The sequence below is a fragment of the Phaethon lepturus genome, unplaced genomic scaffold (assembly GCF_000687285.1).
Source record: "Phaethon lepturus isolate BGI_N335 unplaced genomic scaffold, ASM68728v1 scaffold38295, whole genome shotgun sequence".
Classification (NCBI taxonomy): Eukaryota; Metazoa; Chordata; class Aves; order Phaethontiformes; family Phaethontidae; genus Phaethon; species Phaethon lepturus.
Genome location: NW_010540495.1, coordinates 7,766 through 24,373, shown reverse-complemented (window position 1 = coordinate 24,373; position 16,608 = coordinate 7,766). Strand labels below are relative to the sequence as shown.

Here is a 16,608-nt window from a genome sequence, read left to right as displayed (position 1 = left end):
CGAAATTTATGTTTTTCTTTTTAAAGTCCTTCACATAAATTCTGGATATCCATTCTCAATTCCCCAGATCTTACTGCTATACACCACTTACAAAATTATACACCCAAAACAGAAAAACCAAGGTAATACCAGGACTACAACAGCCAATTTAAAACTACAAACTTTTCATAATTACTGTTTTTCAAAATGCAATTTCTGTTACATATATATCAAAAAAATCCTATTAACCTAAACCAGGCACTGAAAAAAAACTATGCAGATCATCAGGTTTCCAGTTTGCGTAAATTGACAATTTAGTTTTAGCTAAGACTCAAAACATATATGGATCATCTGACTGGACTGTCCAGCAGCAAATTCTCTTCGGTATCATGGCATAGGTGGGTTTTCAAAACTGATGTAAGGACTACAGTCATGGTTTTATGAAGAGTATTCTACTTACAGGTTGATACAAAAGACACCATAAACTTGCTCAAACACACAAAGGTATGCAGAATTCAAATGGCTACTATTTGGAATAATATAGCAAAAAGATGGTTGCAGGGCACAAAATTGCTAATGCTACTTCAGTCTGAGACTGCAGTTTACTGGTGAAAACAAGGGACAGGTCATTTAGGAATTGTCAGAACACAAAAAAACCCCAGACCCAAAATATCAATTCTGAACTATCATTTTAGTTCGATTTCCAGATACTGTTTATGACAGAGGTCTAGTTTTGTACTATATAAAGAAATCAACTGAAAGACATCGGAATATTTGAATGTTTGAGAAATACAATGTAAAATGACAGGACTTTTGAATCGCTCTGATTCCATTAGGACAGAAAGAGAGGAACACGCTGGGATCAAATGCATGAATGGTCATTTAAGACAGTGCAATCAAAACAGTGCAAAGAGGTAATTTTGCAACAGCTGATTTTATATTTAGTCCAACCTCTAAGACCATGTGCAGGACTCCCTTTCTTTCTTTCCAGTTCCTTCCCAGGTAAAAGGAGGCCTACCATCCTCTCAAGAACTTCAGTGTGAAGGAATTATATGAACACACACAAACAACATACCAGGAGTGCAAACTCAATTAGTAACTGAAGTAAACTCTACAACATGTGTGACTGTTGACTGGGCACAAAAAGCCTCAAACTATATAGCTGGGAAGACCGTATAGTTTGGGGTTTTTTTGGGCAATTTACAAACCTCAGGTTTTTAGAATTACTGACCGTGGCATGAATTTACTTGTCTTCCTCCATGAAAATGCATTTACTGATCTAGGATGAGCCAAATAAACAAATGAAAAATCAACTTCTTTTGCTTGTTTTTCTGGACTTGTGCCAGGTGGTGTTATGGCTGATCGCCAGCTGTCTGTATTGTACCATACCTTCACAAGACAATCATCCTGGGAAAAGAAAAAAGACAGTAAATAAGACTACCTTGCATAAGAATATGATGCAATTCAAGTACTTCTGGGTATGTTTCCTGGGTTTTTGTTTTTCTTTTAAGTAAAATACTTTTCTGATGACAGAAAGTAAGCTCGGTAAATAGAACTTGAACTGGTCTTAAAACATGGTAGCAGAGCTTCCTTTTAATCTCTCTTGCCATTACTAACTCAGATTTAATTTTGCTCCTGATTAGCTGCCGGTTTTTAACCACAAAAATGCAAGCTGTACTGGCTTGAACTGGTATTTAAATGTTATTTCAGCTGATTGTACTTCGATAGAAAACCCCCAAAACACAAATTTAAATTTTAGAAATGCAAAGGTCAAAGAGGACATCTCAAAAACCACGCTCAGTACTGCTTTTCAGATACACACATACTTAAATTGAAAAAATCATGTTCCTAATGTCCTTGTCCTTTAAGAACCAGATCAGTTATTCTGGATCTAGATTTGTAAGTTGTTGATCAACGATTAAATATGAATGGTTCTGAAATATTGTATTAACCTGGGTATGCTTAACATGATGCTATTGGGGGCAGCGGGAGGGGTTTTTTGCTGACCAGCATCTTCTCTCATAAAAAAATTAAACAAAGACAACAGAAACGAAGATGCTTTTCAAAGATTCTGCAGGCAGGTATTTAACTTAGTCATTTATGGTAAAAAATCCATTATTAATTTTCCTACTTCAGTTAGTGATTTTTCCTACTTATTCCTACTAATTTAGTAATTGTGCTTTGCATGAGTTTATCATGTAAGATAATGCAATAGGACATAAGACACTCCAGCCAAAAACTCCACAAGGATACTACCTCTATAGAAGCTATTTGCAGATTGATTTATTTTTCTACCATTCAATCATACCATAACATTAGAATCCATTAAAACTTGACTTTTACAATAAATATTAACTCCTATCCATAAAAAAAAAAGTGAAAAAGTCTATATTGTCAACAGTAACAAACCAATTTTTTGATAAAACCTGTATTTGAACAATTTTAGAAGTCCTAGTTATCTTAAACGACTGGGATGTCTCTCCTTTCAGCCGGTAAATGGCTAAAGACATCACAGAACATATGGCAAGCAATATGATATCCCAAATAAACAAAACAGGAATGGAGCATGAGAATTTGTTTCTTTGTTATTTCACACAGTACACTTTATCATCAATAAAACCTTAAATTTCACTTCACATTGGAAACGAGCCTATTGGAATACAGTTTACCTAGAAAAAGACATCTAAATTATTTAACAGATTTGTTACATCTTTCTGGCTTCCTTAAAGATAGCAAATGCCTTAAAAGTTAGACTTCTAAGCAAGTATAATGATCTGAAATGGCAAGCTTTAGAGAAAAAAACACACACAACTCAATAAAACTTATTTTACTCATTTGTTCTTGATGCATACAACTGAATCACACAAAATATGCATGACAACTACCTTTTAAAAGCAAGACATTCACAGACTGAACCATCCTTGAATCTTTATGCTTCAAGCATGTATTGAGGGACAATATGATCCAAACAGCAACAGTAAAATTCAATGTACTACTACTACTAAATCAAACACTGGTCTAACTGATCTTTATGTGTACATAGTAATTTTTCATTCACGCTTCCAAGACAGGTTAGACCAAACTGCATGACTGTCTTCCATTCTGAAGTCTGAAACTCATCCTGTCAGGTTAATACTGCTCTGGATTCTGTGACACTTAAAGCAGGTTTTTACTAATCTTAGCAATTGCATTATCCCAATTAACCTTATATAATGTCATTTCGTTTCCTTTTTAATAATTCTGCAGTCTCTGCTAGGTTCTTTAGTTGGTGGCATAAACTTGATGACTACCTGCATCTGTTAATGTATGCTAAAACTGCTTATACTGTTAAATTTTCTTTTTTTCAAAAAAACAGTAATCTGAAAAAAAAATTTTCCCCACAATGTACTTTGATAATTCCATAAATTCTCACAAGATGGGTCTGGACATTCTTAATGGAACTTTTTGATGAATGTCAGTGTGACCCTACCATCGAATAAAGACAACAGTATTATTTGCAGAAAACAATTACTCATTTCACATCCCTTAAAAAGTAGTATCAATTCTTGTATGGATTTGTCACACTTTTTCACTGGATCCTCTATATTATCTGGATTTTCTTCTGCTTTGACTTTGAATATTATTCTCTTACAAAACCTGACCAACAAGTTTTGTAGTATAAATAAGAAAGACTACTCTGTCAGTGTTTCAGGAAGTTAAAACGTAGGACAGCGACATTTTGTTTCAATTTTTTTGCTTATTTTGCCGCAGGATTTTATTGCTTTTGCTGATAAACCACTCAGTGCTGAGCACACAGAACTAATCTGTAAGACTGACCACAGTGACATAACTATGTGCAAACATACCTGTGGAGGGAAACGTGAATTCTCTTCTACAAACAGGCATACAGATACACTTACACAAAAAGATTTTCAAGAGCTATTTTTGATCAATGTTGTCACAAAAATAGTGAAATACTGAATATATTTCCTTGCTAGAAGCATATCCAGCAGTGAACTCATCCACAGATCTTCCCCATTGCCCAAAACTCTTATCTTTCTGTTGTCTTAATAATGTGGTACTGATTAAAAATGGGTATTTTCAAGTACTAAGCAGTGAATATTTGGGCTCCCTCTACCCCCCAAACTACCTTTCTCCCAAATTCTTATTTACTAAAATGTAACGATCCATAGGATTACTGGAAATACTATGCAAAAAATTTAAAAAATTCATTTAAAAGCTGTTTTTAAAAAAAGCATGTGTTTGTTTTGTTTGCTTTAATAGTTTATCTGGATTAGTACAAAACAAGTAGAAAAATTCTTACCTTGCCAGCAGTAGCAAAAAACTCCCCGTCTGGTGAGAATTTCATTAAACAAACTTGAGAAGCAGTTCTATAAAAGAGACAGTTAAAAACAGAATTTTAAGAACTTTTTCAGAAGTCTAAACAGCTTTTTTCTCCTTGAACTCAAGAAAGTGATTTAATTCTTATATGCAAGTATCCATTCTATTGTGTGAAACATCTTAAGCTTTAACAAAGTCCAGAAGGACTAGCAGGTAAACTTGTGTGCAACACATGGTTGTGGTCACACAGGAAAAACAGAAACCCAAAAAGCTGCAGCTGAGGGTGCTACAATATCCAATATCTCAAATTATCAGAAGAGAAAAACAGCTGCTAACAGATTAAACCATATGCAGACATGCTCTACTTCCACTTCACAATCATTTGTATTTCAAATTGATTTCTGCTGTCCCGTATTATCTTCCGACTTATCACCTCCATTTCTTGTATTTCCTACAGCTGTAACTCAAGAAAACAAAAAGGCAGAAAAAGAATAATGTAGTTAAGAAGTCTCTGAAAGCATTTTTTACGCTAATGGTCGCACTGGTAAAAGATGCCACATCAAAATAATCTAAACCTAAGTATGTAGTTAATTTTTGCTCTGTTTTACTTTCATTGGAAATACTAATAAATAAGCTTCTTTTACAGGTTTTGAAGCATCAAGCTATTGCTGAAGTGACCAGCTTATTAATGGCAACAAGAACATACAAGAACTTAATTGTGCAGCACAAGTACAGTATACATTTTCATCTTGAATTTATTAGACATGTATAACAAGTTGCAAGGCCTAACTTTAAGGAAGGATTAAGTTAGCCATCAGGTCAACAGAAGCATGATGCATTTAGTGTGTGCAGTAACATCAGCAAGTCAATTACAAAAGCCATGCATCAAAGAAAGCCAATTTCCTCCGAGGTTTAAGCACCATTTAAGCAACATAGGGCTACTATGAAGACATTTGGGAATGCATCCTTCAGACATTAAAAATTATTCTGGCAAAGGGTAGTACTGCAAAATCTCTATGTTGCAAACTTAAGAAAAACCTATTCTAAATCTAACTGAAGTACATATGCCAAAAGACATATAGGCATAAAAGGGGAACTGACAAAGTAAGTGTAGTGGGTTGACCTTGGCTAGAGACCAGGTACCCACCAAGCCACTCTATCACTCCACTCCTCAGCAGGACAGGGGTGTAGAAAATAAGATAGAAGAAACCACCTGGGTCAAGATAAAGACAGTTTAATAAAGCAAAAGCAAAGGCTGCACCTGGAAGTGAGGGAAAACAAAAGATTTATTCTCTACTTCCCATCAGCAGGCAATGTCCAGCCACTTCCTGGGAAGCAGGGCTTCAGTATGCATAGTGGTTTCTCCGGAAGACAAAAGTAAAAAACAAATGCCCCGCACCCAGTTCCTCCTTTCTCAGCTTTTATTGCTGAGCAGGCGTCATATGGTACGGAATATCCCGTTAGTCAGTTTGGGTCCGCTGTCCTGGCTATGTCCCCTCCCAAGATCTTGCCCACCCCCAGCCTCCTGGTGACAGGGGAAATGTTGGAGAGGCAGCCTTGATGCTGTGCCAACACTGCCCAGCAGTAGCCAAAACACTGGTGTGTTATCAACACCTTTCTAGCTGCCAGTACAAAGCACAGCTCTGTGAGGGCTGCTGTGGGGAAAATTAACTGCATCTCAGCCAGATCCAATAAAGCAAGTTCTGTTGATCTTTTTCAGGACCTACTGGTTCAAAGTACACAACACTTAGCTCTCTCTCCTCTACAGAAGAGTTTAAAAGAGGGAAACAAGTGTTAGAAAAGTCATCCTATGGCAAGACCATGACTTAAATTGTCTTATAAACTGAAGTACTAAACTAAAACTCTTCTGAATGTACCAATACACAGACACAAAGATTAAAATCAACATGAATACAAGAGCAGCATTCAGAGATGCAGTAAAATAGAATACATCCCTCTTTGCATGACTGTTCCAAATATGCATAATAAACACAGAAAGAGTAAAAGTTGTGTGAAGGGGGAGATGTGTGAGAAGGCAAGAAAGGTGCAGTACACTGGACATAGAAGGAAGTTTATTTTAATCAGTCCTTCAGGCACACTAATTTTCAAATATGCATCTTTCACCTTACTTATTGTACAAGGAGCAAAGTCTACTGGGACAGTCTTAAGAGCAGCCGTCCCTCGGTATCTTATTAGTGTTCAGTATAACTGAAGAACTACCTAAGAACATAAACTACCTCAAAACCAATCACAACTGGTCTTGTAGGAACAAAGAAATGTCACATATTCATGGGAAATATGATTCAAGTTTATCCTGTATCAATTGTATTTGTCAAATAACAGTATACAATAGGATTTCACTGAACTACACTAAGTATTTCATCTGAAAGGTATGAATCAGCAAGGAAAAAGGGATTACTTGTCTTTAGATGAGTTTCTTACTTGCACTTCCAGATACACTTCCATTCTCCAAGTCCAACATCTGTTCTTTCAGTATTGTCATTGTCAGAAGGGTTTTCCAAAGGAACATTAGACCAAAGCTGAAGACAACTGGAACCAGTCAAAAGGCGAGTGCCTAAAACAAATATTTGTAACAATATAACTACAAAACAAGTAGCACAATATAGACTTCTATAAAAGGAGAGGAAAAAAGAAGTTTTGCAAAGTTGAAACTGCAGAACAAAATATACCACATATTATCTTAACACATTTTCTATAGCAAAGTTACTGTAATAGCTGCATGCCTTTTACACATTCCCCTATGTCCCATGAATATACATAGGGTCAGTCTGGCAGTGAGAAGATACTCTCACATATTGCAAAACATTTTGATTTGAGTATCTACAGTTCAAATTGTGAAAATTAATCAAAATTTTAAAGTAGTTATTCTCTAAAAGAAACACCTAGAGCTACTGTACACATCCTTCTTTCACAACAAATACTTACCATTTAAGTCATGTTTTTAGACATTAAATACTCCCAAGATTAGCATAATCCAGTAAAACCACACAGATGCACCTAGTATTTTGGCTTCCCTCTAACAAGTGACAAAGGTAGATTTCACTCCACTGTGGTGTCCTCTGTCATGCTAGGACAAAACAAGGATCTCTTCCTTGCCCCCAAAGAACGGTGACATTTAAATAAAAAATTAGTTGCAGTAACAAAGGTAGGTGGTTCTTTTATTCTATTCTTACCTGTGGGATCCCATGTCAGATTATGTGCTATGGCTTCCAGTAAGATTTGAGCATTCTTCTGCCACTGATAATGTAATGTCTGAAATGTTAAGTATTCACAAACATTAGCATGAAAATGCTTCCTTCCCCTCCTTTCCACTTTTGTAATAGAAATAGTGTATCTTCACTGCACTCTCCAACTTTCATGAAGGTTGTGTTTAAAATAAATTACCGCTTATCTAAAAAATTGATTTGTTCTGATTTTTAAACAAAATATATTTATATGGTCAGATTAATGGAAAGCTAGGTTTCTAACTTCTTATTTTAAGAACATAGCCTGAAAAAAATTCAGTACATGGAATCATCATCAGAACTGGAGATTTTTTTTGAAGAGCAGTCTGGTTTTACTTTTGGAAAAAAGAAAAGATATTAAAACTGAAATACACTAAATGCATCTGGTGTTTGATACCAGTAGTATTGTTGAATTAAAGGATTTTAGTAAGGTCAAAATAACATACATGATACTCCCCTCCCTTCTTATTTTAAATATATGCAACAGGACAATCAACTATCTTCAGATTTTTGCATCATTACTTTATGCACTGCAACGATTAAATTCACAAAATATTTATCTGGTCTGTTTTCATAATAGGTTCCAAAGTTTTGATGCATTGACTTATAAAAGAAACTGAAATTATTACTGGAAATAATATTAAGAGCAAACAGGGTTTTCTCTTAATTCACAAAGACAGACATTTTTAAAGTCATCATCCCCCACCGCAAAAATATCGACCCAATAGATATGAAAGTTAAAAAGTAACAAATAAACCTTTCAGAAGTGTGGTAGAAAACAGTAAGAAGTACCTGCAGATAAGGACCTAAATTAAATACCTTTGAAGCTTTTTTAATTTTTTAGATCCTGAACATTCTAGTAAATGGAAGAGAGAGACACTCTTACAACCACCTAAATATGCTGAAAATTACTGCACAGAGGTTAACTGCCAGAATGCAGTAACAGAGTATTTCTTCAATTTTACGGCTTTGAAAGCAAATCATGGGTAAAGAGTGTTTCCTCTGCTGCTTACAGTTACTACCCTAATGTCAAAGTTTCAAGCTAAGTGTACTATTAACCTGCACAGAAAAACGTTCAGGGTTGATTCAATGGCTCAAATGATCAAAAAGAGAGCAGTACTTCTAAAAAGTTCAGATGTGCATAGGAAGCCACATTTTGCCACTATTTTCTTCCACTGCTTTCCAGTGGTGTAAGTTACAGTATATTCAATACCAGCTATTTAATTAAAATATAAAATACCGCTGGTTTACAGGTACATCAAGAACCATATGACTGAGCTGGTTAGTATAAAGAAGGGAATCCACTATATGGCTGTATAAAGAATTTACTAATACAAACGGAGAGACCAATCCCCTGAAGAGGGAGACAGAAGCTCCTTGAGCAATTGCTGTCAAAGCTCTCATATCAAACTGACTTTAATTAGTCTCTAATGCTTCTAATTATAAGACTAATACTCTCCATGTAACAAGCATGGTTAAATAACTTGCTCTAAATCATATTATTAGCCAGAAATTAAGATTGTGGTTGCTAATTCACTAAACCACTGCCACTGAAACTAAGCCATGCAATCAAGAGAATAAATATTGTCCTTATTGACCATTATAACACCAAAGCATAAGCGTTCAGTCAGATATTCCTAAAAAAGCCATAGACTTGTTTAAAATATTACAGATTTGACCATGAGCATCTAGTTTCATAAACCAAAGTTAAAATAAGAATTGTAAAACACATCAGGACATAAAGGCTACACAGGATGGTTCAAAAAGGAATTCCTATTATAAGGGCTATACTCTTTGGAGAACAGGGCTGTGCACATCTTTTTGGGTTCTGAAATACTTCAGTTATGAATTGTAGGGTTAGATGATCAGTAATATGAAGCATTACAGTAAAACCTATTTAAAAAAACCCACATTTTAAATAACGTGTCTCTGCCCTCCTCCACCATTTTAATTTCCCAAAGACCATCTTATGTCTCAATTTTATTCTAGCATTAAAAGAACACATCAAAGAAATTGTCAACTTTAAAGCAAACCAGCAAAATCAGTGAGGCTTTATAACTGAGTAAAGGAATTAAGGAGTGATGAATTACTTACATTATGATGACTGCTGTTCTGCTTCAAGAGGCTAACTGGCTCAAAGATACAAATCACCTTTCCGTAAGAAGCTGCAATCTAAAGCAATTTATATTTATATATACGTTAACACACACAGAAGAAACAAGCTACAGAACAAACAAGAATAAAATGCAAATTGTTGATTCTACTTTTAACACTCATTGTAGACAGAACTGAAGCTCACATCCATATTCCCTTTTGATAACAATAAAACAACATCTAGCAAAAAATCATGATGCAAGTGTTGACGAGAATAAAAATACAATTATTTGTTTACACATTAGTCCCGATGAACTACTGAGAGTACAGGTGGACATGAGCTTTTTTTTTAAATCAGGTCTAATATCAATATTCTTTCCACATTAAATTAGGTAAATTTAGACTCAAGGAGTCTGTACAGTTCACATTCTCAGAAACGGAACCAACAACAGTTCAGGGTACTTTTGGGGACTTCCCTGACATGAGAACATGCTACATTATAAAAAATGAATTCATAAGACTCGAGCTATGCAAGCTAAACAGAAAAACTACTAAATGCTAAAATAAAATACTTGATAAAAAGCTACAGTATGGTCAGCTTTAGCTGGTATTTTAAAGTCTTATTCCATCAGTGGTATCAGCAACCCCAAACTGGCATTAAGACAAAAGAGTATTTTATCTCAAAGTATTTACATAAAAGCAAGTTTAAAAGACTGGCTAAGAAGAGCCAAAACAAGCCAAATGTATGTTAAAGACCTCAAGCAGAGAGCCTGAGAACACTGTTATACAAGGCAATGTTGACTAAAATACTCTGAAATATAGATTTACAAAAATTATGAGTTTGCATAATGGACATCTTGCATTCTGAAGGGACGCTCAATGTTAAAAGGAGTACATGTACAGTTCTATATGCTGCAATAGTCAATTTCCTATTTCTGTGAAATTCTGCCTCAGAAAGTATTCCCAGTTTTCCTTTAACAACATTAAAGAAGGTCAGAGTCACTTTATAAAATACATTTTGATTTTAGTATCAGCCACAACAGCTTTAAGAAAAAAAAGCACTAAACTGTCATACTTATTATTTACAGAGCTGTTAATTACAGATGTACACAATCTGTACAAATGTAGACGTCTGTACAGATCCTAAAATCTGCACATCTATAGCTTCAAGAGAAACCCTCTACATTAAAAAGAACAGATAGTTAAATACATTTCTATCACACTAACAACCTAAACATCAGCATGACCCAAAAATGCCAAGAATAATTTTGTCACAGTTGCAAAACGCCTGAAGAAACTTTTTCCTTATATCTCAGACTAATATTTGCCCTCTCTAATTCTCTTTAACTACCTCACTTACTCTTTTATTTTCATAATTCCATTCCATACGCCAACAGCAAGAAGTTTATATAAACTTTTTCCAAGAATGAACAGTTCTTCCATTTTTCATTGCTTCGTGCGTTTTTAAAGCAAACTAACACTAGCGTGCCAAAAACACAAAACAAATACTGTCCAGAGCAACTGCTACCCCCAAAAGTTTCCACAGGCTTCCACAATGATACAGCCTCTCAGAGTAGTCCACACAGAGCAGCATGCCACCACAAAGAATAATGGAAATTTGTGTGTTGAAGTAATTCTCACACTGCCACAATAACCACCCAGACATCAAATGTCTATTGAAGTCCCAAGTCCTGTTATCAGAATAAGAAGCAGAGAAGCCTTACTGACTTGTAAGAGAGAGGTTACAGTCATTCCTAATGATAGACAGTGGTGTGAGTGCACTCTCAGCAAGTCTGCAGAATGACACCAAGATGACTGGTGCACCTGATTTGCTGGAGGGAAGGGATGCCATCCAGAGGGACCTTGACAACCTTGGGGAGTGGCCAATGTGAACTTCATGAGGTTCAACAAGGAAAGTGCAAGGTCCTGCACCTGGGTCAGTGCAATCCCCAGTATCAGTACAGACAGAGGAATGAATGGATTGAGAGCAGCCCAGCTGAGAAGGACTTCAGGGTACTGCTGGGTGAAATACTGAACATGAGCTGGCAGCCCAGAAAGCCAACCATATCCTCGGCTGCACAAAAAGAAGCGTGGTCAGCAGACTGACGGAGGCAATTCTCCCACTCTAGTGGGACCCCTACCTGAAGTACTACATCCAGCCCTGGTGTCCCCAGAACCAGAAAACTGTTGGAGCGGGTCCAGAGGAGGGCCACAAAAATGGTCAGAGGGCTTGAACACCTCTCCTATGAAAAAAAACTGTGGGAGTTGGGGTTGTTCAACCTGGAGAAGGAAAGGTTCTAGGGAGACATTATTGTGGCCTTTTGATACTTAAAGGGGACTTAAAGCTGGAGAAGGACTTTTGAGCAGGGCCTGTAGTTATAGAACAAGCAGTAATGGTTTTAAATTAAAAGAGGGTAGATTTACATTAGATATAAGGAAGAATTTTTTACAATGAGGATGGTGAGACACTGTCACAGGTTGCCCAGAGAGGTTGTGGATGCCCCATCCCTGGAAGTGTTCAAGGTCAGGTCAGATGGGGCTTTGATCAACACAGTCTAGTGACAGATATCCCTGCCCACAAAAAGGGGTGGGGTTGGACTAGACACAGAGGTTGGTAGGACCCTTCCAGCACAAACCATTCTATCTCTGTAATTCCTGCACCGCCACAAAAGAATAAAGCATCAGTCCTTGGGGCAACAACTTTGTCCACTCTCAGCACTCTGTCCGAAGTAGGATTATAACTGGCAGCATCAGATTCTCATTTTGTAAAGCTTTAGTATCACCCAAACAGTTTCTTGATACACAGGTTTTTCTCCACCAGGCCTCCATATTGCACAGAAGCTCTCAACATTTTTCTCATTTATCAAAAGGTCTGTAACTCATACTAAGTTACATGATCGCTCACTACCAAACAACAGACAGTAAGATAATCATAGTTCCTTTGAAATGAACACACAGACAGCCTACTAAAATAAACAAACAAAAAACCCCACCATACTATAGTTCATGAAATTACAAACCCTGGATTCAAAACTGAGTTTTCATACTCAAAATAATTAGTAGTTCTATTAGTATGAAAAAAAAAGGTCTTATTTAAAAATGTCTTATTTAACAAACTTACAGTTTTATTTACCAATTTTCCACAGGTAAACAATTTGCATGTAAACCAAATTAAATTTTTAATTAGTACCTTCATTTTTTTTTTACCTCAGTAAAATAGTTTGTTCCATAAAGAAAACACTTCATGTACATTGTAACACCGCAGTCACCAGCCATGATGCAAACAACTTTGATTATGTACTTCAAATGACCTGAAGCTAAGACCATCTTCTTCTACCCTGTTAAGTATTTGTACGAACCAAACCACAAAAATAATTACAGTTTTGTCAGGTTATCATTAAAAGTTTTGGCCTTAATTCATATGTTCACCAAATGAAGCGGAAAGAGGCTTGTAGCTTACATCGTGTGAGACAAAATCAAGTACTGTACCCACTCACAAATAAATTGTTGATTAAGAAGTTGCCTACAACCAGAGGCAAGAGACTGGATTCAGTGGCCTAAGATTAAACTGTCCTGTTTGTAAAACTAGTCCTTGCGAATCTATAGGAGACTTTTAAAAAAGTTTATATACATATACATACAAACACATGTAAATATAAACATAAACATACATGCTTTCTTGGGATGGTTAAAAATTCTCATCCATTTTTTCCCCTTATCTCATTCTTGGAAACAGAGAATTAAGTTTGTCTCCAAAACTAGACTAGGAAGAGAAAAGATGGTGCCATGTTCCCCACACCCTTCAAAGCCAAGGGAGACGTGGGTCGTACACGAAGTTCTAAGCTGTTGGCATTTCAGTGTAGCTTCACAAGGCACTAGCTTCCCACTAAACTAGAATTAGGAGGCAACAATAGGGAAAAATTTCAACTCATTACTTTCATAACTAGAAAATAACTCTTTCACAAACCAATTTTTTCATGTAAAGGGAGAATGATGGAGATCCTTCAAAGAAAGTAAAGGCCATGGAGAAAATGCTTGATAGCAGCTGTCCATAAAGTAAAAAATTAAAAAGGTACGTAATTCATAAACTACTAATTATAACTGGATACTTTCTAGAAAGGTTCAAAATTGCAACCTAAGTAAACTGCATTATTTGCATTCTGCTTCTTCCTATAGATTTTAAACAACAAAGAATAATCTGGAGGTAAACTCCAAGAGAAATCTCTGTGTCAATACTGACGAAGCAGCTGTAAGAAGAAATTTTATCCTTGCAACAGTGAACGGGAAATTTATTGATTAGTCCAGTCAATAAGTAGGTTCCTATCCATTCACTGCTTAGTATTTTCAGCACTAGTCTAATTTCTTACAGCAAATGATATCAACTTGCAGAATCAAAATGATCACATAGGTCTACTTAAGAAATTAAAAAATGTGAAAGTTTGTTAAGCTTGACAGTTCGATATATTCATATGTGCTAATTAACAATTCAAGGACAGTTTGTCATTTAAATGCATACAGAACTGCTATCATGCAGTCAAAATGACCTTGCAAATTCACAGAAAAATTTTATAAGATTAACTGTGGTCCGTGATCTGCATGTGTATTTCACCATCTGTTACTATAAGGCCGGTGAACTCAAAAAAACTTCCTAGTTAAAGCAGCCAGTTGAGAAACACATGCAGTCTTTATGGCTACGAGGTACAAGACACACAGAGAACATTTCCTCATTTTCATTTATGTTCCTTCACTACCTTTGCAAGAGTTCGTGACTCAAAACATTGAAAATCAGGAACATAAAGTGGCTGGGGATCATCATCATAGACTTCACATGTAAACATGAACTGGTTTGCATGCAGAGGTCTTGTGTCAAGATGGACACCAGAATCTAACCAAAGCTCTCGTCAACTCCCAAGGCTTGTAGTGATGTACAGAAGGCTCATGTTATCTTCTCACTAGGACGGGCTTAAAGAAGCAACAAGGTAAAAAAACCCTCTTGTATGAGCCAACATGTACCCAGAACCAATGCCTACTGAATTGGTGAATAGCTTAATCGCACTGTGACACCCCAATGGATAGAGCTACCTGGTTATTTTTCACTGTGACAGAACAATTAAGACAGACCTCTGTAACAAGGACTTGAAACCTGAACGTCTAAAATGCAACATTTCTGATCCAATTTACCTACATAAGAAAAGGAAAAGCTGAGAATTGAAGAAAGCAAAACCCTGTCCAAGAGCCATTTTAAGCGTTTATGAACTGCTTGAAAAGAATTTCATTCTTCTGTATGACTGGAAAATTATTTTTGTGGAAGCACTCATCTGCTGCCAGCCCCTAGCATGTCAAAGCATGTTGATGACATGCCCAGTAGTGTGGAGCCATACTGAATAAATTTACCTTTGCTTCCACGTTATTCATCTTTTAGTCAAAGTCTTGCTATCTCCTTTATCTGTATCTTCCTGTGCAACCCTACATATTTTCTACAATCTCATGTTATGGTTACTATTTCACATTCACTGTGCTGCTTACTGCAAATAAAGACATGAAGTAATCACTCACTTTGTGTATCTGCCTTAACTTGCAAGTATCAACACTCTTGAGAAGGTGCTTAACATGACATTGCTAGAGAAGTGTTTCTCATAATATTCTATGTACCTTCCCCTGTTGCATTGAACAGTCCACACATCCCACTTGAACGTTTCCATGTTTTGCTCCAGGGATTATCTGTAATCTTTCAAAGTCAGTCCCCAATACCACAATATCACATCCTGATGCATATGCCTGAAAAGGAGAAAAGAAACAAGAATTAAGTAAAGCTTTAGCAACTTAGAGCATATCAGTGAAGTATGAAACAGTATAGTCCATGTATCCTATCCATGTAGAACACTATAGACAGAAGTACAGAGGTATTTGCAGAGATCAAATAGATGTCTACAATTTCAATCAAGCAACAGAAGTGGGAAATTACTCTTCCTCCATGCTTAGAAGTTTGTCACAATACTTGTGTAACAAGCAAACAGTGGTTTGGGATAGAAGTGGCAAAAAAAGATGAAGTTATGAAAACATCCAATAAGGAAGAAGCATCATGAAGAACAAAGTTCATGGAGAGTAGGAAAAAGTAACATATTTCCTAGACTAGAGACAGAAGCATTTAAAAACATTTTTTTTGAAAAGGGGGAACAGAACTAAGAAGCTAAAATGGTACAAGGCATTTAGTAAGGAACAGAGCAAAGGAAATATTCAAAAGGGTAACAGAATTAAGCTTAGTTATAGAAAAGCCTTCTGTGTTTTCAGACTTGTTGAGTCTCCTGTTACTTGCATTCCATGGATTAATTTTATTTTCTCTTCAATGTATATTGTCACTAAGTAATTTGATATATCTAACACATTCACAGAGACATCTGATTGAGTACTGCAATGTCTGAATCATAATTTCTTCCTAACTTTATGCAAGTTTTGTTAGAAACTGAGCACACATTAAAATGGAGAGAAGGATTAAATATTGGAGAAGCTTATGAAAATAACAGTTAGCAGAGTAATATGATAAGCATAAGAATATAGCATTCAAGGATGAAAGTCCTAGAGCAAGGAATGCACATCCTTTAAAAAGTTAGAACTAGGAAGCCAACAACAAAATTAAGAGCACAAACAACAGCAGTCTGTTAGTGCACAAGAGAATGACAAAAGGGCCAAAAATTGGCCTATTTTGCTTGGGCAAAAGATTCAAGAGCAGAACAGTCTGAAATCTGATGATCATGCTTTCAGGTGTTTCATGTGAAAGAGTACTTTTACCAAGCCTGACCCAGACTACCATACCATCACATACATTAAAATAGATAAAATTTTTAAAATGGAAATTCAAGTCCAAAGACAATTTTTCCCCACAAAGGGTTCAGTGATACTTCACAAAACGATCATACCCAGGATACTATGATCAACATTCTCAGCCAATATTCAGTTATTACTTTCCAAC

The 16,608-nt window shown here is 36.0% G+C and overlaps 1 protein-coding gene across 1 annotated transcript in view; it reads right to left on the bottom strand.

Moving 5' to 3' along the window:
• The window catches only part of LOC104621067 (dmX-like protein 1), a gene marked incomplete at both ends in the record, with an annotated part of 21,054 nt that extends 5,638 nt beyond the window's left edge, over positions 1–15,416 (bottom strand). Inside the window, 7 exons of the mRNA XM_010287454.1 lie at positions 1,211–1,386; positions 4,283–4,349; positions 6,742–6,874; positions 7,494–7,572; positions 8,197–8,204; positions 9,653–9,716; positions 15,291–15,416. Coding sequence (XP_010285756.1) covers positions 1,211–1,386; positions 4,283–4,349; positions 6,742–6,874; positions 7,494–7,572; positions 8,197–8,204; positions 9,653–9,716; positions 15,291–15,416 — 653 coding nt within the window. The remainder of the gene's footprint in view (positions 1–1,210; positions 1,387–4,282; positions 4,350–6,741; positions 6,875–7,493; positions 7,573–8,196; positions 8,205–9,652; positions 9,717–15,290) is intronic.
• Positions 15,417–16,608: the final 1,192 nt, after the last annotated feature.